General features: G+C 60.6%; 2 protein-coding genes across 3 annotated transcripts; one reads left to right on the top strand and one right to left on the bottom strand.

Moving 5' to 3' along the window:
• Positions 1–173: 173 nt before the first annotated feature.
• Positions 174–14,179, bottom strand: MYH14 (myosin heavy chain 14). Its single transcript, XM_065859618.2, has 11 exons — positions 14,019–14,179; positions 12,991–13,041; positions 11,349–11,510; positions 11,120–11,248; positions 10,389–10,477; positions 9,335–9,431; positions 6,885–7,081; positions 5,552–5,660; positions 3,048–3,220; positions 1,522–1,649; positions 174–205 (listed from the first exon to the last, which is right to left on the bottom strand). The coding sequence occupies exons 1-11, from the start codon at positions 14,067–14,069 to the stop codon at positions 174–176; spliced, it is 1,218 nt and encodes a 405-aa protein (XP_065715690.1). The 5' UTR covers positions 14,070–14,179.
• A 3,564-nt stretch (positions 14,180–17,743) lies between these two features.
• ZBTB45 (zinc finger and BTB domain containing 45) lies at positions 17,744–22,712 on the top strand. Of its 2 annotated transcripts, none has more exons than XM_065859654.2 (3): positions 17,744–17,834; positions 18,716–19,622; positions 21,931–22,712. In XM_065859654.2, exons 2-3 carry the CDS (start codon positions 18,752–18,754, stop codon positions 22,287–22,289), a joined length of 1,230 nt encoding a protein of 409 aa, XP_065715726.1. In that variant the 5' UTR covers positions 17,744–17,834; positions 18,716–18,751; the 3' UTR covers positions 22,290–22,712. The 2 variants fall into 2 exon arrangements, with proteins under 2 accessions (XP_065715726.1, XP_071657241.1); XM_071801140.1 differs by lacking the exon at positions 17,744–17,834 and adding an exon at positions 17,947–18,118.
• The last annotated feature ends 729 nt before the right edge of the window (positions 22,713–23,441 follow it).

Raw genomic sequence — 23,441 nt, 5'->3', positions numbered from 1 at the left:
GCCGTGGAGGTGGGCGGAGCCTTGGGAGCGTTCTCACGCTATGCCAACCCCTTCATTTGCATGCCGCGCTCTCATTGGCCAGGCTCGCCCCGCCCGTTTCTTATCAGCCATGCGAGCCACGCCCCTTCGCTGCGAGCGTTTCAAGGCTCCCCCCGACCAGGTTTTGGGGCGTTTCAAGGCCCCCCCCAGCCTGTTTCAATGGCCCCTGTGTAACAGATTGGGGGGGGGGGGGGGTGTCTCAGCTCCCCCCCCTCCCAAAAATGGGGTAAAAAGGGTTTCAAGGCCCCCCCAACAAGTTTTGGGTGGGTTTCAAAAGCCCCTCCCACACATGGGGAGGGTTGAGACACCTCCCAATGGGGTAAAGAGGGTTTCAAGGCCCCCCTAATAGTGTTTTGGGGAGAGTTTCAACGCTCCCCGCAAGGGGGTGTTTGGAGGCCCCCCCCACCCCCAATCACTCAGGGGCGGATCCATCTTAAAGGCACTTTAATGAATATGAGCAAGCCCCGCCCCAAATAAGCCCCCACCCCAAATAAGCCCCACCCCTAATTGCTAAAGTTTGGGGGGGGGGGGGCCCTGGAGGGGGTTTCTAGGGGCTCTTTGGGCCCAAAGGCACTTTCAGGGTTGGTCACTAGGGCTGGTTTCAAGGGTCCCCCCAAGGATGGCGGTGGTTTCAAGGGTCCCCCCAAGGTTGAGAGCAGTTTCAAGGGTTCCCACAAACTTGGGAGCGGTTTCAAGGCTGGGAGCAGTTTCAAGGGTTCCCCCAAGCCTGGGAGTGGTTTCAAGGGTTCCCCCATGGCTGGGGGTGGTTTCAAGGGTTCCCCCAAGCCTGGGAGTGGTTTCAAGGCTGGGAGCAGTTTCAAGGGTCTCCCCAAGGTTGAGGGGCAGTTTCAAGGGTCCCCCCAAGGTTGAGGGTGATTTCAAGGGTCCCCCCAATGCTGGGAGTGGTTTCAAGGGTCCCCCCAAGGCTGGAGGCAGTTTTAAGGGTCCCCCCAAGCCTGAGGGCAGTTTTAAGGGTCCCCACAAGGCTGAGGGCGGTTTCAAGGGTCCCCCCAAGGCTGGGGGCAGTTTCAAGGGTCCCCCCAATGCTGGGAGTGGTTTCAAGGGTCCCCCCAAGGCTAGAGGCAGTTTCAAGGGTCTCCCCAAGGTTGAGGGCAATTTCAAGGGTCCCCCCAATGCTGGGAGTGGTTTCAAGGGTCCCCCCAAGGTTGAGGGCAGTTTCAAGGGTCCCCCCCAAGCCTGAGGGGGAAGTTTCAAGGGTCCCCCCCAAGGCTGGGGGCGGTTTCAAGGGTCCCCCCCAAGCCTGAGGGGGAAGTTGCAAGGGTCCCCGCCAAGGTTGAGGGGGAAGTTTCAAGGGTCCCCCCCAAGGCTGGGGGCGGTTTCAAGGGTTCCCCCCAAGCCTGGGGACAGTTTCAAGGGTCCCCCCTGAGCTGCCCCCATTGCCCCCATTGTCCTCATTATCCCCATTGCCCCCATTGCCCCCATTGCCCCCATTGTCCTCATTATCCCCATTGCCCCCATTGCCCCCAACGTCCCAAATGTCCCCATTGTCCCCACTGTCCCCGCTGTCCCCGCTGTCCCCAGTGTCCTCGTCCTCGTCGTCCCCGCGCAGGATGCGGCGCACGGTGCGGGACAAGGTCAGCGGGTCACACCTGGGGGGTGAAGAGGGGTCTATAGGGGTCTATAGGTGGCTATAGGGGACTATAGGGGGCTATGGGGTCTATGGGTTCTATAGGGGGCTATGGGGTCTATGGGTTCTATAGGGGACTATGGGGGGCTATGGGGTCTGTAGGGGTCTACAGGGTCTATAGGGGACTATGGGGGGCTATGGGGTCTGTAGGGGTCTACAGGGTCTATAGGGGACTATGGGGGGCTATGGGGTCTGTAGGGGTCTACAGGGTCTATAGGGCACTATGGGTTCTATAGGGGACTATGGGGTCTATAGGGGACTATGGGGAGCTATGGGGTCTATGGGTTCTATAGGGGACTATGGGGGGCTATGGGGTCTGTAGGGGGTCTATGGGTCCTATAGGGGACTAAGGGGGCTATAGGGGACTATGGGGGGCTATAGGGGCTGTAGGGGTCTACAGGGTCTATAGGGGACTATGGGGAGCGCTATGGGGTCTATAGGGATCTATGGGGTCTATAGAGGACTATGGGGGCTGTAGGGGTCTACAGGGGACTATGAGGCTATAGGGAATTACTGGGGGACAATGGGGGTCTATAGGGGTCTATGGGGTCTATAGGGGACTATGGGGTCTGTTGGGGTCTATAGGGGACTATGGAGCAGTATGGGGGCTACGGGGACTATAGGAGGCTATGGAGTCTATAGGGAACCATGGCGCTATAGGGGATTACTGGAGGTCTATTGGGGTCTATGGGGTCTATAGGGGACTATGGGGTCTATTGGGGTCTATAGGGGACTATGGAGGACTATGGGGGCTACGGGGACTATAGGAGGCTATGGAGTCTATAGGGAACCATGGCGCTATAGGGGACTACTGGGAATCTATCGGGGTCTATAGGGGACTATAGGGTCTTTTGGGGTCTATAGAGGACTATGGGGGCTACAGGGACTATAGGAGGCTATGGAGTCTACAGGGGAGTACTGGGGGTCTATTGGGGTCTATGGGGTCTATAGGGGATTATGGGGTCTATTGGGGTCTATAGAGGACTATGGAGGACTATGGGGGCTACGGGGACTATAGGAGGCTATGGAGTCTATAGGGGACTACTGGGGGTATATAGGGGTCTATGGGGTCTAGAGGGGATTATGGGGTCTATTGGGGTCTATGGAGGACTATGGGGGCTATGGGGACTATCGGAGGCTATGGAGTCTATAGGGGACTACTGGGGGTCTATTGGGGTCTATGGGGCCTATAGGGGACTATGGGGTCTATTGGGGTCTATAGGGGACTATGGGGGAGCTATGGGGCTGTTTAGGGCTCTGTGGGGGGGCTATGGGGCTGTTTAGGGGACTGTGGGGTCTCTAGAGAGCTCGAGGGGCCCAGGGGTGCTACAGGGAGCCTATAGGGTCTATAGGGTCCCACCTGAGGCGAGCGCGCAGCGCAGCCACCTCCCGCGTGGCCAGCGCGGCCCCGTCCCCCGCGGCCTCGAGCGCCCGGCGCAGCTGCTGCCCCTGGGCCAGCGCCGCCCCCGTCCCCGCGGCCACCGCGGCCACGCGCTCCCCCAGCCACCCGCAGCGGCACCGCAGGGACTCGGCCTGCGGACACGGACACGCGTGGGGACGGGGGACAGACGGGGACAGACGGGGGATATGGGACAGACAGGGGGTATGGGACAGGGGGATATGGGACAGGGGGATATGGGACAGGGGGATATGGGGACAGGGGGATATGGGGACATAGGGACAGGGGGATATGGGGACAGGGGGATATGGGGACATAGGGACAGGGGGATATGGGACATGGGACATGGGGATATGGGGACATGGAGACAGGGGGATATGGGACATGGGGATATGGGGATATGGGGACAGGGGGATATGGGGACAGGGGGATATGGGACATGGGGATATGGGACAGGGGGATATGGGGACATAGGGACAGGGGGATATGGGACAGGGGGATATGGGGATATGGGGACATGGGGACAGGGGATATGGGGATATGGGACATGGGGACATGGAGACAGGGGGATATGGGACATGGGGATATGGGACAGGGGGATATGGGGACATGGGGACATAGGGACAGGGGGACATGGGGACAGGGGGATATGGGGATATGGGGACAGGGGGATATGGGACATGGGGATATGGGACATGGGGATATGGGGACAGGGGGATATGGGACATGGGGATATGGGACAGGGGGATATGGAGACATAGGGACAGGGGGATATGGGACAGGGGGATATGGGGATATGGGACATGGGGACATGGAGACAGGGGGATATGGGACATGGGGATATGGGACAGGGGGATATGGGGACATAGGGACAGGGGGATATGGGACAGGGGGATATGGGACAGGGGGATATGGGGATATGGGGACATGGGGACAGGGGGATATGGGACATGGGGACATGGAGACAGGGGGATATGGGGACATGGGGACATAGGGACAGGGGGATATGGGGATATGGGGACAGGGGGATATGGGGATAAGGGGACAGGGGGATATGGGACATAGGGACATAGGGACAGGGGGACATGGGGACAGGGGGATATGGGGACATGGGGATATGGGGACAGGGGGATATGGGGATATGGGACATGGGGATATGAGGACATGTGGACATCGGATATGGGTCAGGGGGATATGGGGACATAGGGATATGGGGATAAGGGGATGGGGGACTTTGGGATATGGGACATGGGGATATGGGGATATGGGGAGAGGGGGATATGGGGGTATGAGGACATGGGATATGGGGACATGGGGACATGGGGATATGGGGACAGTGGGATATGTGACATGGGGACAGGGGGATATGGAGATATGGGACATGGGACATGGGGATATGGGACATGAGGATATGGGGACATAGGGACAGGGGGATATGGGACAGGGGGATATGGGGATATGGGGACATGGGGACAGGGGGATATGGGGATATGGGACATGGGGACATGGAGACAGGGGGATATGGGACATGGGGATATGGGACATGGGAACAGGGGGATATGGGGATAAGGGGACAGGGGGACATGGGGATATGGGGCAGGGGGATATGGGACATGGGGACATGGGGACAGGGGGATATGGGACATGGGGATATGGGGACAGGGGGACATGGGGTCAGGGGGATATGGGGATATGGGGACAGGGGGATATGGGACATAGGGACATAGGGACAGGGGGACATGGGGACAGGGGGATATGGGGACATGGGGATATGGGGATATGGGACATGGGGATATGAGGACATGGGGACATCGGATATGGGTCAGGGGGATATGGGGACATAGGGATATGGGGATAAGGGGATGGGGGACTTTGGGATATGGGGACATGGGGACATGGGACATGGGGATATAGGGACAGGGGGATATGGGGGTATGAGGACATGGGATATGGGGACATGGGGACATGGGGATATGGGGACAGGGGGATATGGGACATGGGGACAGGGGGATATGGAGATATGGACATGGGGATATGGGACATGAGGATATGGGGACATAGGGACAGGGACATGGGGATATGGGGACAGGGGGATATGGGGACATGGGGATGTGAGGACATGAGGACATCGGATATGGGGACATGGGGACATGGGGTCAGGGGGATATGGGGACATGGGGATATGGGGATATGGGGATATGGGACATGGGGATATGAGGACATGGGGACATGGGACATGAGGACACGGGGACATGGGACCACGGGGCCATGGGGGTCATGGGGATGAGGTGGCACAAGGGACACTGAGGGCCATGGGGGTCCCACGGTGCCCACGGGGTGACCCCTCTCTTCCCTCCCACCCCCCACGTGGGGATCCCCCCCATGACGTCACCCCGTGTGACATCACCCCCCCCCCCCCCGTGATGTCACCCGTGACATCACAGTGAGGTCACCCGCGGTGTCACCTGCAGGCGGTGGCGCTGTCCCCGCAGCCGCTGCTCCTCGGCCTCCAGCAGCAGCGCCCGCAGGCGCCGCCCGGCCGCCCGGCTCGAGCGCGACAGCGCCGCCCGCGCCCTGCGCACCGCGGCACCCGGGGGTGCCCCACGTCACCAACGTGGCGCCCATGGGTGTCCCACGTCATCCCCAGGGGTGTCCCACGTCACCCCCATGGCGCCCATGGGTGTCCCGCATCACCAACGTGGTGCCCATGGGTGTCCCAGGTCACCAACATGGCGCCCAGGGGTGCCCCACGTCACCAACATGGCGCCCAGGGGTGTCCCATGTCACCCCCCATGGCACCAAGACCATCCTGGGGTCACCCAAGACCACTGTGGGAACACCCTGGGGCCACCCAAGAGCCCCTTGGGACCACCTTGGGACCGACTTAGGCCACCCATGTCCACCCAAGAGCCCCCTGGGACCACCTTGGGACCATCTTGGGACCACCTTGGGCCACCCACGACCACCCAAGACCACCCTGGGGCCACCCAAGAGCCCCTTGGGATCACCTTGGGCCACCCATGAGCACCCAAGAGCCCCCTGGCACCATCTTGGGACCACCTTGGGCCACCCAAGACCACCAAAGACCACCCTGGGGCTACCCAAGAGCCCCTTGGGACCATCTTGGGACCACCTTGGGACCACCTTGGGCCACCCATGACCACCCTGGGGCCACCCAAGAGCCCCTTGGGATCATCTTGGGACCTCTTGGACCACCTTGGGCCACCCACGACCACCCAAGACCACCCTGGGACCACCCAAGAGCCCCTTGGGACCACCTTGGGACCATCTTGGGACCACCCAAGACCACCCATGACCACCCAATAGCCCTCTGGGACCACCTCGGGCCACCCATGACCACCCATGACCACCCTGAGGCCACCCAAGAGCCCCTTGGGACCACCTTGGGACCACCTCGGGCCACCCAGGACCACCCACGACCACCCAATAGCCCTCTGGGACCACCTCGGGCCACCCATGACCACCCATGACCACCCTGAGGCCACCCAAGAGCCCCCTGGGACCACCCACAACCACCCATGACCACCCAAGAGCCCCTTGGGACCACCTTGGGACCACCTTGGGCCACCCATGACCACCCTGGGGCCACCGAAGAGCCCCTTGGGAGCACCTTGGGACCATCTTGGGACCACCTTGGGCCACCCATGACCACCCAAGCCCACCCAAGCCCACCCATGAGCACCCAAGAGCCCCTTGGGACCACCTTGGGACTCCCTTGGGCCACCCAAGCCCACCCAAGCCCACCCATGAGCACCCAAGGGCCCCGTCAGCACTGACCCGGCCTCCTTGTGCAGCAGCTCCTGCAGGCGCTGGCATCGGGCTCGCAGGGCGGGCTCGGTGTGGCCGGGGGGCACCCATGGGTGCTGCAGCCGCCCCCGCAGCGCCTGCTGCTCCCGCTCCAGCCGGGCCACGGCGTCCCCCGCCTCCCGCGCCCGCGTCCCCGCGGCCTCCAGCGCCCGCCGCAGCTCCTGCGCCTGCGCGGGACCGGGGTCAGCACCCATGGGTGTGACCCTGACCCACACTGACCCCACAGCACCCATGGGTGCAACCCTGACCCACATTGACCCCACAGCACCCATGGGTGCAACCCTGACCCACATTGACCCCACAGCACCCATGGGTGCGACCCTGACCCACATTGACCCCACAGCACCCATGGGTGCAACCCTGAGCCACCGTGTCCCCACAGCACCCATGGGTGCAACCCTGAGCCACACTGACCCCACAGCACCCATGGGTGCAACCCTGAGCCACGGGGTCCCCACAGCACCCATGGGTGCAGCCCTGAGCCACATTGAACCCACAGCACCCATGGGTGCAACCCTGAGCCACATTGACCCCACAGCACCCATGGGTGCGACCCTGAGCCACATTGACCCTACAGCACCCATGGGTGCGACCCTGAGCCACACTGACCCCACAGCACCCATGGGTGTGACCCTGAGCCACATTGACCCCACAGCACCCATGGGTGTGACCCTGACCCACACTGACCCCACAGCACCCATGGGTGTGACCCTGAGCCACATTGACCCCACAGCACCCATGGGTGCGACCCTGAGCCACATTGACCCCACAGCACCCATGGGTGCAGCCCTGAGCCACATTGACCCCACAGCACCCATGGGTGCAACCCTGAGCCACATTGACCCCACAGCACCCATGGGTGCAGCCCTGAGCCACATTGACCCCACAGCACCCATGGGTGCAACCCTGAGCCACATTGACCCCACAGCACCCATGGGTGCAACCCTGAGCCACATTGACCCCACAGCACCCATGGGTGCAACCCTGAGCCACATTGACCCCACAGCACCCATGGGTGTGACCCTGAGCCACATTGACCCCACAGCACCCATGGGTGCGACCCTGAGCCACATTGACCCCACAGCACCCATGGGTGTGACCCTGAGCCACATTGACCCCACAGCACCCATGGGTGCAACCCTGAGCCACACTGACCCCACAGCACCCATGGGTGTGACCCTGAGCCACATTGACCCCACAGCACCCATGGGTGCAACCCTGAGCCACATTGACCCCACAGCACCCATGGGTGCGACCCTGAGCCACCGTGTCCCCACAGCACCCATGGGTGCAACCCTGAGCCACATTGACCCCACAGCACCCATGGGTGTGACCCTGACCCACATTGACCCCACAGCACCCATGGGTGCAACCCTGAGCCACATTGACCCCACGGCACCCATGGGTGCACCCATAAGTGCCCCCATGGCACCCATAGATGCCCCCATAGGTGCCCCCTGAGCCCCATGGCACCCATAGGTGCCCCATAGGTGCCCCATAAGTACCCCCATGGCACCCATAGATGCCCCCATAGGTGCCCCCTGAGCCCCATGGCACCCATAGGTGCCCCATAGGTGCCCCATAAGTACCCCCATGGCACCCATAGATGCCCCCATAGGTGCCCCCTGAGCCCCATGGCACCCATAGGTGCCCCATAGGTGCTCCATAAGTGCCCCCAATGCACCCATAGATGCCCCCATAGGTGCCCCATAGGTGCTCCATAAGTGCCCCCAATGCACCCATAGATGCCCCCATAGGTGCCCCCTGAGCCCCATGGCACCCATAGGTGCCCCATAGGTGCTCCATAAGTGCCCCCAATGCACCTATAGATGCCCCCATAGGTGCCCCCTGACCCCCATGGCACCCATAGGTGCCCCATAGGTGCTCCATAAGTGCCCCCACTGCACCCATAGATGCCCCCATAGGTGCCCCCTGTCACCCATGGTGCCCATAGGTGCCCCATAGGTGCCCACATGGCACCCATAGGTACCCTCTGACTCCCATGGTGCCCATAGGTGCCCCCATGGAGCCCATAGACGCCCCCATAGGTGCCCCCTGACCCCCAAGGAGCCCATAGGTGCCCCCATAAGTGCCCTCATGGCACCCATAGATGCACGCATAGGTGCTCCCTGACACCCATGGCGCCCATAAATGCCCCATATACCCCCATAAGTGCCCCCATGGTGCCCATAGATGTCTCCATAGGTGCCCTCTGAACCCCATTGTGCCCATAGGTGGCCCATAGGTGCCCCATAGGTGCCCTCATGGCACCCACAGATGCACGCATAGGTGCCCCCTGACCCCCATGACTCCCATAGGTGCCCATAGGTGCCCCCATAAGTGCCCCCATAAGTCCCCCCGATCCCCATAGGTGCCCCATAGGTGCCCCATAGGTGCCCATAGGTGCCCATAGGTCCTACCTGGAGCTGGCGCTGGTGCAGCCGCAGGCGCAGGCGCTGGTTGAGCTCCCGCCGCTCCAACAGCGCCTCCTGCAGGGCCGCGGGGGACACCCGGCACCTGCGCCACATAGGGACATGCTATAGGGGACACGCTATAGGGACTCGCTATAGGGGCTATAGGGGACACGCTATAGGGGCTGGAGGGGACATGTCATAGGGACACGCTGTAGGGGACACGCTATGGGTACATGCATAGGGACACGCTATAGGGGACATGCTATGGGGACATGATATAGGGGACATGCTATAGGGACACAGTATAGGGACATGATATAGGGACACATTATAGGGGACATGCTATGGGGACATGATATAGGGACACACTATAGGGGACACGTTATAGGGACGCGCTATAGGGGACATACTATAGGGGCTATAGGCACACACTATAGGGTCTGGAGGGGACATGCTATAGTGACATGCTATAGGGGATACGCTATAGGGACACACTATAGGGGCTATAGGGGACATGCTATAGGGGACACGCTATAGGAACACGCTATAGGGGCTATAGGGACATGCTATAGGGACACGCTATAGGGACATGCTATAGGGGACATGCTATAGGGGACATGCTATAGGGACACGTTATAGGGGATATGCTATAGGGACACGCTATAGGGGACATACTATAGGGACGCGCTATAGGGGACACATTATAGGGGCTGTAGGGGATGTGCTATGGGGGCTATAGGTGACACACTATAGGGGCTGTAGCAGATGCGCTATGGGGGATATATGGGGTACACTATAGGGGACACGCTATAGGGGACACACTATAGGGGCTATAGGGAATGTGCTAGGGGAGATATAGAGGACACACTATAGGGGCTGTAGGGGACACGCTGGAGGGGCTGTAGGGGATGTGCTATGGGGGTTATAGGTGACACATTATAGGGGCTATAGGGGCTGTGCTGGGGCTGCCCTATGGGGCCACCTCTCGGGCTGTGGGCGTGGCCGGGGAGGGGGCGTGTCCAAGGAGGGGGTGTGTCCAGGGAGGGGGCGTGGCACTCACGTGGGGCTGGGGGGGCGGGGCATGCGGGCGGCGACGTCATCGCGCACCTGCTCCGCCCGCCGCCGGGCATGCTGGGCCGCACACAGCGCCTGTGGGCGGGGCACCGCGGACACGCCCCCACAAGCCACGCCCACCCCCGTGAGCCGAGAGACCCGCCCTATGGCCCCTTAGCCCCGCCCCATGGCCCCTTAGCCCCGCCCCATGCCCATAAACCCCACTCTATGGCCCCTTAGCCCCGCCCATCTCCATTAACCCCGCCCTTCCCCATTAACCCCGCCCTTCTCCATTAACCCCGCCCTTCTCCATTAGCCCTGCCCCATGCCCATAAACCCCACTCTATGGCCCCTTAGCCCCGCCCATCTCCATTAACCCCGCCCTTCCCCATTAGCCCCGCCCCATGCCTATAAACCCCACCCTATGGTGCCTTAGCCCCGCCCATCTCGAGTAACCCCATCCATCCCCATTAGCCCCGCCCCATTCCCTTTAACCACGCTCCATGATCCCTTAGCCCCTCCCTTCTCCATTAGCCCCACCCTCTCCATTAGCCCCGCCCCATGCCCATAAACACCACCCTTGGCAGCATAGCCCCGCCCATCACCAGGAACCCCGCCCTTCTCCATCAGCCACGCCCTTCTCCATTAGCCCCGCCCCATGCCCATTAGCCCTGCCTCTTGGTCCCTTAGCCCCGCCCTTATCCATTAGCCCCGCCCTTCACCATTAGCCCCGCCCACCTGCCGCAGCTGCTCCAGCTCCGCCTCCCTGGCCCGCCGCGCTGACTCCGCCTCCTGTGCCCGGAGCTCCGCCCCCGCCCGGGCCCTGCGGGCAGCCTCAAGCTCCGCCCACAGCACATGCTCCGCCTCCTGGGGGCGGGACTCCATTGATGACATCACCAGGACACCATAGATTGGTCTCCCATCCAAGTACTGACCTGGCTCCGCCCCCCTCTCAGGCCCCGCCCACCTGCTGCTGGCGCAGGCGCTCGCAGGCCCGGTCACGTGCTCGGCAGGCTCCGCCCATCCTGGCCTGGGCTCCGCCCACCGCGATCTCCAGCGCCCGCAAGGCCCCGCCTGCCACCAGGCTCCGCCCCCTTTCCGCCGCCAGGCTCCGCCCCAGCGCTGCCACCTATGGAGGGCGGGGACAGGAGGTGAGTGACAGCCCCATACCCCGCCCACCAGGTTGATAGACAGCCCTGTGTCCCGCCCACCAGGGTGATTGACACCCCTATGTCCCACCCACCAGCATGATGGACAGCCCCATACCCCGCCCACCAGGGTGATGGACACCCCTATGTCCCACCCACCAGGGTGATGGACAGCCCTGTGTCCCGCCCACCGGGGTGATTGACACCCCCATGTCCCACCCACCAGGGTGAATGACAGTGCCATGTCCCGCCCACCAGGGTGATTGACACCCCTATGTCCCACCCACAGGGTGATGGGCAACCCTATGTCCCATCCAGCAGTGTGATGGACAGTGCCATGCCCCGCCCACCAGAGTGATGGACACCCCTATGTCCCACCCACCAGGGTGATGGACAGCCATGTACCCCGCCCACCAGGGTGATTGACACCCCTATGTCCCACCCACCAGTGTGATGGACAGCCCCATGCCCCGCCCACCAGGATGATGGACCACCCTATGTCCCGCCCACCAGGGTGATTGACACCTCCATGTCCCGCCCACCAGGGTGACGGACAGCACCATGTCCCGCCCACCAGGGTGATGGACAGCCCTATGTCCCACCCACCAGCGTGATGGACAGCCCCATACCCCACCCACCAGGATGATGGACCACCCTATGTCCCGCCCACCAGGGTGATTGACACCCCCATGTCCCGCCCACCAGGGTGACGGACAGCACCATGTCCCGCCCACCAGGGTGATGGACAGCCCTATGTCCCACCCACCAGCGTGATGGACAGCCCCATACCCCGCCCACCAGGGTGATTGACACCCCTATGTCCCGCCCAGAGGGTGATGGACAGCCCTATGTCCCACCCACCAGGGTGATGGACAGCCCCATGTCCCGCCCACCAGGGTGATTGACACCCCTATGTCCCACCCACCAGGGTGACGGACAGCACCATGTCCCGCCCACCAGGGTGATGGACAGCCCCATGTCCCGCCCACCAGGGTGATTGACACCCCCATGTCCCGCCCACCAGGGTGACGGACAGCACCATGTCCCGCCCACCAGGGTGATGGACAGCCCCATGTCCCGCCCACCAGGGTGATGGACACCCCCATGTCCCGCCCACCAGGGTGACGGACAGCACCATGTCCCGCCCACCAGGGTGATGGACAGCCCCATGTCCCGCCCACCAGGGTGACGGACAGTGCCATGTCCCGCCCACCAGGGTGATGGACAGCCCTATATCCCACCCACCAGGGTGATTGACAGCGCCATGCCCCGCCCACCAGGGTGACAGCACCATGTCCCGCCCACCAGGGTGATGGACAGCACCGTGTCCCGCCCACCAGGGTGATGGACAGCCCTATATCCCACCCACCAGGGTGATTGACAGCGCCATGCCCCGCCCACCAGGGTGACAGCACCATGCCCCGCCCACTAGGGTGATTGACAGCCCCAGACCCCGCCCACCTTGTTGCTCAGTTCCTGAAGCTCCGCCTCCAGGTCCTGGCGATCCTGTACCTGGTGGGGGAGGGGCCCTGGGGGGTGGGGACCCAGACGTCCGGGGGGACCCAAGCGTCCGGGGGGACCCAGGTGTCCGGGCTCCAGCCCTTAGGGTCCCGTGGGTGAGGGGTACACCTGGGTCCCTTTGGGGGGGACACCTGGGGTGGGGCGGGGGGGAGGGGCTGCCTGGACGCCTGGGTCCCTTCCCACAGTGTGGGGGAGGGGAGCTGAGGGCTCCCGGACGCCTGGGTTCCCTTTCCCCGCCCTGTGCCCTAATTCCAGTCCCAGGTCTGGACTGGGGCCAGTGGGGCCGGGGGAGGGGGCGCCCGGATGCCTGGGTCCCTCAGCCAAGTTGGGGGGGTGGGGAGGAGGCAGCCCGAATGCCTGGGTCCCCGGGGTGGGGGGGGTCCTCCAGATATCTGTGTCCCCCCCTCCCCCAAACCTCTGGGTGACCCCATTGGGGGGCTTCCCCGGACTCCTGGGTCCCTCCCGGACGCCTGGGTCCCCCCCGGATGGCTGGGTCCCCCCGGACACCTGGGTCCCCCCCAGACACCTGGGTCCCCCCGGACACCTGGGTCCCTCCCGGATGCCTGGGTCCCTCCCGGACGCCTGGGTCCCCCCGGACACCTGGGTCCCTCCCGGATGCCTGGGTCCCTCCCGGATGCCTGGGTCCCCCCGGACACCTGGGTCCCCCCCAGACACCTGGGTCCCCCCGGACACCTGGGTCCCCCCGGACGCCTGGGTCCCTCCCGGACGCCTGGGTCCCCCCAGACACCTGGGTCCCTCCCGGATGCCTGGGTCCCCCCCAGACACCTGGGTCCCCCCGGACGCCTGGGTCCCTCCCGGACACCTGGGTCCCCCCGGACACCTGGGTCCCTCCCGGATGCCTGGGTCCCCCCGGATGCCTGGGTCCCCCCCAGACACCTGGGTCCCCCCGGACGCCTGGGTCCCTCCCGGACGCCTGGGTCCCCCCCGGACGCCTGGGTCCCACTCACCTGCGCCAGCCTGGTGGGACCACATTGTCCTTTGTCACCCTCGTCCACCATGGCACAAGTTCGGAGGGGGGGGGTCCCTACAATAACCCGGACGCCTGGGTCCCCCCGACGGCTCCCGATGGACTCGGATGCCTGGGTCCCTGTAGGGGGTGGGGGAGGTTCCCGGACGCCTGGGTCCCCTCACCTGCTGCGGGTCTCTCCCTGTGATACCGAGCCCAGGACCGTGGGACCCAGGCGTCCGGGAGCTCCTGGTGCCACCCAAGCCGTGGGCACGGGAGGACCCAGGCGTCCGGGCACCTTCCCCACCCCCAGGGCTCAGATCCCGCCCACCCCCCCACCCCCCCCGGGCACACCCGTGTCCCCAAAGATCAGTTCAGCTCCATCAGCTCCTGCCCAAGGTGGCACCACCCGCCCTTGCCTGAGGGACCCAGGCGTCCGGGAACCTCCCTGAGGGACCCAGGCGTCCGGGCACCTCCCTGAGGGACCCAGGCGTCCGGGAACCTCCCCCAGGCACCCCCATGTCCCCAAAGATCAGTTCAGCTCCACCAGCTCCTGCCCAAGGTGGCACCACCCGCCCTTGCCTGAGGGACCCAGGCGTCCGGGCACCTCCCTGAGGGACCCAGGCGTCCGGGCACCTCCCCAGGGCACCCCAGGTACCCCCCAAAGGGACCTGGATGATGGGAAGGGAAGTGATGTCACACCACAGGTTGTGATGTCACACCATCGGCTGTGATGTCACCCCACTGGCTTGTGATGTCACCATGCCAGCTGTGATGTCACCGTGCCAGCTGTGATGTCACCATGCCAGCTGTGATGTCATAGAGGGAAAGCCCTGGGAGGGCGTGGCTGAGGGGGGTGGACATGGGTCAACATGGGTCAACATGGGTCAATAGGGGTCAATAGGGGTCAACATGGGTCAATATGGGTCAATATGGGTCAACATGGGTCAATATGGGTCAACATGGGTCAATATGAGTCAACACGGGTCATATGGGTCAATATGGGTCAACACATGGGAACATGGGTCAACATGGGTCAACACGGGTCATATGGGTCAACGTGGGTCAACATGGGTCGATGTGGGTCAACGTGGGTCAACGTGGGTCATATGGGTCAATGTGGGTCATATGGGTCAATGTGGGTCAACATGGGTCAACACAGGTCATATGGGTCAACGTGGGTCAATGTGGGTCAACGTGGATCAACACGGGTCATATGGGTCGATGTGGGTCATATGGGTCAATGTGGGTCAACATGGGTCAACACGGGTCATATGGGTCAATGTGGGTCAACATGGGTCAACGTGGGTCAATGTGGGTCAACGTGGGTCAACACGGGTCATATGGGTCAATGTGGGTCATATGGGTCAATGTGGGTCAACGTGGGTCAATGTGGATCAATGTGGTCAACACGGGTCAACGTGGGTCAACGTGGGTCATATGGGTCAACGTGGGTCAACGTGGGTCAACACGGGTCATATGGGTCAATGTGGGTCATATGGGTCTATGTGGGTCAACGTGGGTCAATGTGGATCAATGTGGTCAACACGGGTCAACGTGGGTCAACGTGGGTCGACGTGGGTCAACACAGGTCATATGGGTCAATGTGGGTCAACGTGGGTCAACGTGGGTCAACGTGGGTCAACACAGGTCAATGTGGGTCAATATGGGTCAACGTGGGTCAACACGGGTCATATGGGTCAACGTGGGTCATATGGGTCTATGTGGGTCAATGTGGGTCAACGTGGGTCAACACGGGTCATATGGGTCAACGTGGGTCATATGGGTCTATGTGGGTCAACATGGGTCAACGTGGGTCAACACAGGTCATATGGGTCAATGTGGGTCAACGTGGGTCAACACGGGTCATATGGGTCAATGTGTGTCATATGGGTCTATGTGGGTCAATGTGGGTCAACGTGGGTCAACACGGCTCATATGGGTCAATGTGGGTCAACATGGGTCAACGTGGGTCAACACAGGTCATATGGGTCAATGTGGGTCAACGTGGGTCAACACGGGTCATATGGGTCAATGTGGGTCATATGGGTCATATGGGTCAATGTGGGTCAACGTGGGTCAACACGGGTCATATGGGTCAATGTGGGTCATATGGGTCAATGTGGGTCAACGTGGGTCAACGTGGGTCATATGGGTCAATGTGGGTCAACGTGGGTCAACGTGGTCAACATGGGTCAATGTGGGTCAACATGGGTCAATGTGGGTCAACGTGGGTCAACACAGGTCATATGGGTCGATGTGGGTCATATGGGTCAACGTGGGTCAATGTGGGTCAACGTGGATCAACGTGGGTCAACACGGCTCATATGGGTCAATGTGGGTCATACGGGTCAATGTGGGTCAACGTGGGTCAATGTGGATCAATGTGGTCAACACGGGTCAACGTGGGTCAACGTGGGTCATATGGGTCAACGTGGGTCATATGGGTCAATGTGGGTCAACGTGGGTCAACACGGGTCATATGGGTCAATGTGGGTCATATGGGTCAACGTGGGTCAACGTGGGTCAACGTGGGTCAACGTGGGTCAACACGGCTCATATGGGTCAATGTGGGTCATATGGGTCAACGTGGGTCAACGTGGGTCAACGTGGGTCAACACGGGTCATATGGGTCGATATGGGTCATATGGGTCAATGTGGGTCAACGTGGGTCAACACGGGTCATATGGGTCAATGTGGGTCATATGGGTCAACGTGGGTCAATGTGGGTCAACTTGGGTCAACGTGGTCAACACGGGTCAATGTGGGTCAACACGGGTCAATGTGGGTCAACGTGGGTCAACACGGCTCATATGGGTCAATGTGGGTCAATATGGGTCAATGTGGGTCAACGTGGGTCAACACGGGTCATATGGGTCAATGTGGGTCATATGGGTCAATGTGGGTCAACGTGGTCAACACGGGTCATATGGGTCAATGTGGGTCATATGGGTCAATGTGGATCAACGTGGGTCAATGTGGGTCAACGTGGTCAACATGGGTCAATGTGGGTCAACATGGGTCAATGTGGGTCAACGTGGGTCAATGTGGGTCAATGTGGGTCATATGGGTCTATATGGGTCAACGTGGGTCAATGTGGGTCAATGTGGGTCAATGTGGGTCATATGGGTCAATATGGGTCAACGTGGGTTAATGTGGGTCAATGTGGGTCAATATGGGTCATCATGGGTCAACACGGGTCAATGTGGGTCAACATGGGTCAACGTGGGTCATATGGGTCAATATGGGTCAATATGGGTCAATGTGGGTCAACGTGGGTCATATGGGTCAATGTGGGTCAATGTGGGTCAACACGTCACAGCATTATGGGGTTCCCTTGCTGGGGGGACGACTATAGGGGGGGTCCATATGGGGTCTATAGGGGCTCACGCACCCAGGAGAGTCCCTATGGGGCCCATAGAGGTCTGCAGCCCCATGTGGGGTCTATAGGGGGTCCCAGCACCGTGGGGTTCCTATGGGGTCTATAGGGGATCCCAGCACTATGGGGTTCCTATGGGGTCTATAGAGGATCCAGCACCACGGGGTTCCTATGGGGTCTATAGGGGTTCACAGCACAATGGGGTTCCTATGGGGTCTATAGGGGATCCAGCACCATGGGGTTCCTATAGGGTCTATAGGGGTTCACAGCCGCGGCCGCTCTGGCGTCGTCTCTATGGTTCCGAGGGGTGGGGGGCGGCGGTGGGCAGATTCACTTCCGCTCCGCTCCCTCCGGCCGCTCGGTGCCGGAAGTGACGCCGTGAGGGCGGGGCCAAGCGGAGGCGGCGGCGCTTCCGGGTGTCGGTGCCGGCGGAGAGAGGTGAGTGCGGCCCCGCCCCCGCCCCGCCCCCCGGACGCCTGGGTCCCTTTTATGTGGGGGGGGAGGGGGGGAGGAGAGGGAGGGGTGGGGGTGGCCGTGAGGGCCTGGGGATGAGCACGAGTAAAGGGTTTAGTGCGGGCACTATCAGGATATACTTGGGGGACATATATATGTAATATATAGACAGCCATAGCGCCCTGAGAACGCCTGATCTGGGAAGCTAAGCAGGGTCGGCCCCGGTCAGTGCTTGGATGGGAGACCACAGGAAGCCAATGGGACCTGGGGTGGGTTAGAAGGCGGTGGTCAGTGGGTCAGAGAGGTTCTCCTGCCCCTCTGCTCTGCTCTTGAATAAAGGGTTTAGTTCAGATACTACTTGGGGAACATATATATATATATATATATATGTATGTATAATGACTGATCTCGTCTGATCTGGGAAGCTAAGCAGGGTCGGCCCCGGTCAGTGCTTGGATGGGAGACCACAGACATACACCCATAGCACCCTGAGAATGCCCCATCCCATCTGATCTGGGAAGCTAAGCAGGGTCGGCCCCGGTCAGTGCGTGGATGGGAGACCACAGGAAGGCCAATGGGACCTGGGGTGGGTTAGAAGGGGGTGGTCAGTGGGTCAGAGAGGTTCTCCTGCCCCTCTGCTCTGCCCTTGAAACAAGGGTTTGGTTCCGATACTACCAGGATATACTTGGGGAACATATATATATATATATATGAATATATATAATGACTGATTTCATCTGATCTGGGAAGCTAAGCAGGGTCGGCCCTGATCAGTGCTTGGATGGGAGACCATACACATGGTGACCTGGTGATGTCCTCAATGTTGTCCCAATGCCCTGCTGACCTCCTCGTGTCTCTCCCCCCAGGTCCCTGCATCATCCCCGAGGCCACCGCTCCCCGCCATGGCCGAAGCCGTTCACTACATCCACCTCCAAAACTTCAGCCGCTCCCTCCTGGAGACCCTCAACGGGCAACGCTTGGGCGGCCACTTCTGCGACGTGACCGTGCGCATCCGCGAGGCCACCCTGCGCGCCCACCGCTGCGTGCTGGCCGCCGGCAGCCCCTTCTTCCACGACAAGCTGCTCCTGGGCCACTCGGCCATCGAGGTGCCGCCCGTGGTGCCCAGCGGCGCCGTGCGCCAACTGGTGGAGTTCATGTACAGCGGGTGCTTGGTGGTGGCCCAATCGGAAGCCCTGCAGATCCTCACGGCCGCCTCGGTGCTCCAGATCAAGACGGTGATCGATGAGTGCACCCAGATCATCTCGCAGAGCCGCGGGCCGGCCCGGCCACCGCGACACGAGCCACCCGAGCACGACGGCGCCGATGGGATGCCCAGCGGGCACAGCCGCAAGCAGCGGCAACCGCTGCGGCTGCAGCTGCCGCTCAAGGAGGAGGAGGAGGAGGAGGACACCGGTGACGGTGGGGACGGCGGTTTTGCCGCGCCGCCCTTCGCCAGCGAGGAGCCGCCGTTCTTCGGCCCCACCGAGGTCTTCGCCGACGCCTTCTTGCCCCCCTGGCCTGGCGAGGACAGCGGGAAGTTGGGGAGCGAGTGCGGCTTGGAGGGACCGGGGACCAAGGGGGTGACGGGCGGCGGTGGCTTTGGTTTTGTGGCACCGGTGGTGCCGGCGCCGCTCGCCGAGGGGACGCTGGGGGTCGCCGAGGTGCCCCAGCCCGGCCCCTCGCGCTGCACCGAGGCCTCGTACCAGTGCGGGCATTGCCAGAAGAGCTTCAGCTCCCGCAAGAACTACACCAAGCACATGTTCATCCACTCCGGTGAGGGGACAACCGGGGGACAACCGGCACCCCCGGGGGGGTTATGGGGGGGGAAGGGGCTGCTATGGGGTGGGTGGGGGCGTGGAAGGGGGGGAGAGGGTGGGTGAGGGGGTGGGGACGGTGGGGGACAGGGACATGGGGGTGGTGGCGTTGGGTGGTGGGGACCCATGTTGACCCATGTTGAGCCGTCGCTCCGTGTGGCTCCATGCTGACCTATGGTGATCCCTATTGACCCTTATTGACCCCTGTTGACCCCGTTGACCCCTGTTGACCCCTATTGACTCCTGTTGACCCTTGTTGACCCATGTTGATCCCTATTGACCCTTATTGACCCATGTTGACCCCTGTTGACCCATGTTGATCCTATTGACCCGTGTTGACCCCTGTTGACCCGTGTTGATCCTATTGACCCCTGTTGGCCCTTGTTGACCCATGTTGATCCCTATTGACCCATTTTGACCCGTGTTGACCCCTGTTGACCCATGTTGATCCTATTAACCCATGTTTACCCCTGTTGATCCTTCTTGACCCATGTTGATCCTATTGACCCATGTTGACCCATGTTGATCCTTCTTGACCCATGTTGAACCCTGTTGACCCATGTTGACCTGTGTTTGACCCATATTGACCTCTGTTGATCCCTCTTGATGAGTGTTGACCCCTATTGACCCTTGTTGACCCATGTTGACCCCTGTTGATCCTTCTTGACCTATGTTGACCCCTGTTGACGCCTCTTGACTCCTGTTGACCCATGTTGACCCCTGTTGACCCCTATTGACTCCCGTTGACCCTTGTTGACCCATGTTGATCCCTATTGACCCTTATTGACCCATGTTGATCCTATTGACCCATGTTGACCCATGTTGATCTTTATTGACCCATGTTGATCCTATTGACCCTTGTTGACCCTTGTTCACCCCTGTTGACCCATGTTGACCCCTGTTGATCCTATTGACCCCTGTTAACCCCTGTTGACCCATGTTGACCCATGTTGACCCATGTAGATCTTATTGACCCCTGTTGACCCATGTTGATCCTATTGACCCATGTTGACCCATATTGAACCCTGTTGAGCCGTTGACCCCTATTGACCCACGTTGACCTATATTGACCCATGTTGCTCCATGTCGATCCATGTTGACCCATCAACCTGCGTTGCTCCACGTTGACCTGTTTTGATCCCCGTTGACCCATATTGACCCATATTGATTCATTTCGACTTCTATTGATCCATGTTGAGTTCTATTGACCCATATTGATCCATGTTGAGTTCTATTGATCCATGTTGAGTTCTACTGACCCATATTGATCCATGTTGAGTTCTATTGATCCATGTTGAGTTCTATTGACCCATGTTGCTCCATGTCGATCCATGTTGACCCGTCAACCTGTGTTGCTCCACGTTGACCCATACTGACCCATATTGACCCATGTTGATCCACGTTGACCCATCAACCTGTGTTGCTCCGCGTTGACCCGTTTGATCCCCGTTGACCCATATTGATCCACGTCAATCCATGTTGACCCATCAACCTGTGTTGCTCCACGTTGACCCGTTTGATCCCCATTGACCCATATTGATCCACGTCAATCCATGTTGACCCATCAACCTGTGTTGCTCCACGTTGACCCGTTTGATCCCCATTGACCCATATTGACCCATATTGATCCATATCGACTTCTATTGATCCATGTTGAGTTCTGTTGACCCATGTTGATCCATGTTGAGTTCTATTGACCCATATTGACCCATACTGATCCATGTCGGTCCATGTTGACCCGTCAACCTGTGTTGCTCCACGTTGACCCATACTGACCCATATTGACCCATGTTGATCCACACTGACCCATCAACCTGCGTTGCTCCGCGTTGACCTGTTTTGATCCCCGTTGACCCATATTGACCTATATTGATCCATATTGACTTCTGTTGATCCATGCTGAGTTCTGTTGACCCATATTGATCCATGTTGAGTTCTATTGATCCATGTTGAGTTCTATTGACCCATGTTGCTCCATGTCGATCCATGTTGACCCGTCAACCTGCGTTGCTCCACGTTGACCTGTTTGATCCCCATTGACCCATATTGACCCATATTGCTCCATGTCAACTTCTATTGATCCATATTAATCCATGTTGACCCGTCAACCTGTGTTGCTCCACGTTGACCCATACTGACCCATATTGACCCATGTTGATCCACATTGACCCATCAACCTGCGTTGCTCCGCGTTGACCCGTTTCAGTCCCCGTTGACCCATATCGACCCACATTGACCCGGCCTGACCCACTGCCGTCTCTCCATAGGCGAGAAGCCCCACCAATGCTCCATCTGCTGGCGCTCCTTCTCCCTCCGCGACTACCTCCTGAAGCACATGGTGACCCACACCGGCGTCCGCGCCTTCCAGTGCGCCGTCTGCTGCAAACGCTTCACCCAGAAGAGCTCCCTCAACGTCCACATGCGCACCCACCGCCCCGAGCGCTTCCAGTGCCGCCTCTGCACCAAGGGCTTCTCCCACCGCACCCTCCTGGAGCGCCACGCCGCCACCACCCACCCCGCACCGCCCCCGGGGCCACCGCCGGGGCCACCGCCGCCACTCGAAGGTGCGATGGCCACGTGGCCCGGAGCCGAGGCCGCGGGTGCCGGCCCCGCTCACACCGCGTGATGGGAGGATTTGGGGGTCCCCCGGGCCTGTGGGTGACCCCACGTGGGGTGAAACATGGAGGACTTGGACACCACGTCGTCCAAGGACAAGCGGAGGGACACGGGGTCCGTCCTGGGTGTTTCCTACGTGGTTTCTATCACAGGATCAGAATGGTTTTGGTTGGAGAGACCCTCAAGACCATCGAGTCCAACCATAACCCAACCGTCCGCCTCAGCCGCGGCGACGGGGGCAGTTACGTCGACTTGGTGGCATCGGCAGGTGGTGGAGATCAAGACGTGGGTTTCATGGACTATTTTGGTGCTGTTATTGCGTATTTACCCCCCTCCTCAATGCTTGGCAATGTGACATCTCACCTGTTGAGTGGTGGGGTCAACCGTGGGCACGTGGCCACCATAGAAGGGCTGTAGTAGCCATTGACCGTGTCGTGGATCCTCCATGAGAGCGGCTGTTGATGGAGGATTGGAGGAGCATGGAGGTGTTGGGTGGACCTGGTTGGGTTGGAGGAACATGGAGGTGTCAGGGATGGGGTTGGGTTGGAGGAACATGGAGGTGTCAGGGATGGGGTTGGGTTGGAGGAACATGGAGGTGTCAGGGATGGGGTTGGGTTGGAGGAACATGGAGGTGTCAGGGATGGACCTGGTTGGGTTGGAGGAACATGGAGATGTTGGAGATGGGGTTGGATTGGAGGAACATGGAGGTGTTGGATGGACCTGGTTGGGTTGGAGGAACATGGAGGTGTCAGGGATGGGGTTGGGTTGGAGGAACATGGAGGTGTTGGATGGACCTGGTTGGGTTGGAGGAACATGGAGGTGTCAGGGATGGGGTTGGGTTGGAGGAACATGGAGGTGTCAGGGATGGGGTTGGGTTGGAGGAACATGGAGGTGTCAGAGATGGGGTTGGGTTGGAGGAACATGGAGGTGTTGGGTGGACCTGGTTGGGTTGGAGGAACATGGAGGTGTCAGGGATGGGGTTGGGTTGGAGGAACATGGAGGTGTCAGGGATGGGGTTGGGTTGGAGGAACATGGAGGTGTTGGGTGGACCTGATTGGGTTGGAGGAACATGGAGGTGTCAGGGATGGGGTTGGGTTGGAGGAACATGGAGATGTCATGACGACCCTGGTTGGGTTGGAGGTGGAGGCACAAGGGACATAAG

This window comes from Patagioenas fasciata, chromosome 35, assembly GCF_037038585.1.
Source record: "Patagioenas fasciata isolate bPatFas1 chromosome 35, bPatFas1.hap1, whole genome shotgun sequence".
In the NCBI taxonomy this organism is placed as follows: Eukaryota; Metazoa; Chordata; class Aves; order Columbiformes; family Columbidae; genus Patagioenas; species Patagioenas fasciata.
Note: the sequence above shows the minus strand (reverse complement) of the source record. Positions and strands in the feature narration are given on the sequence as shown.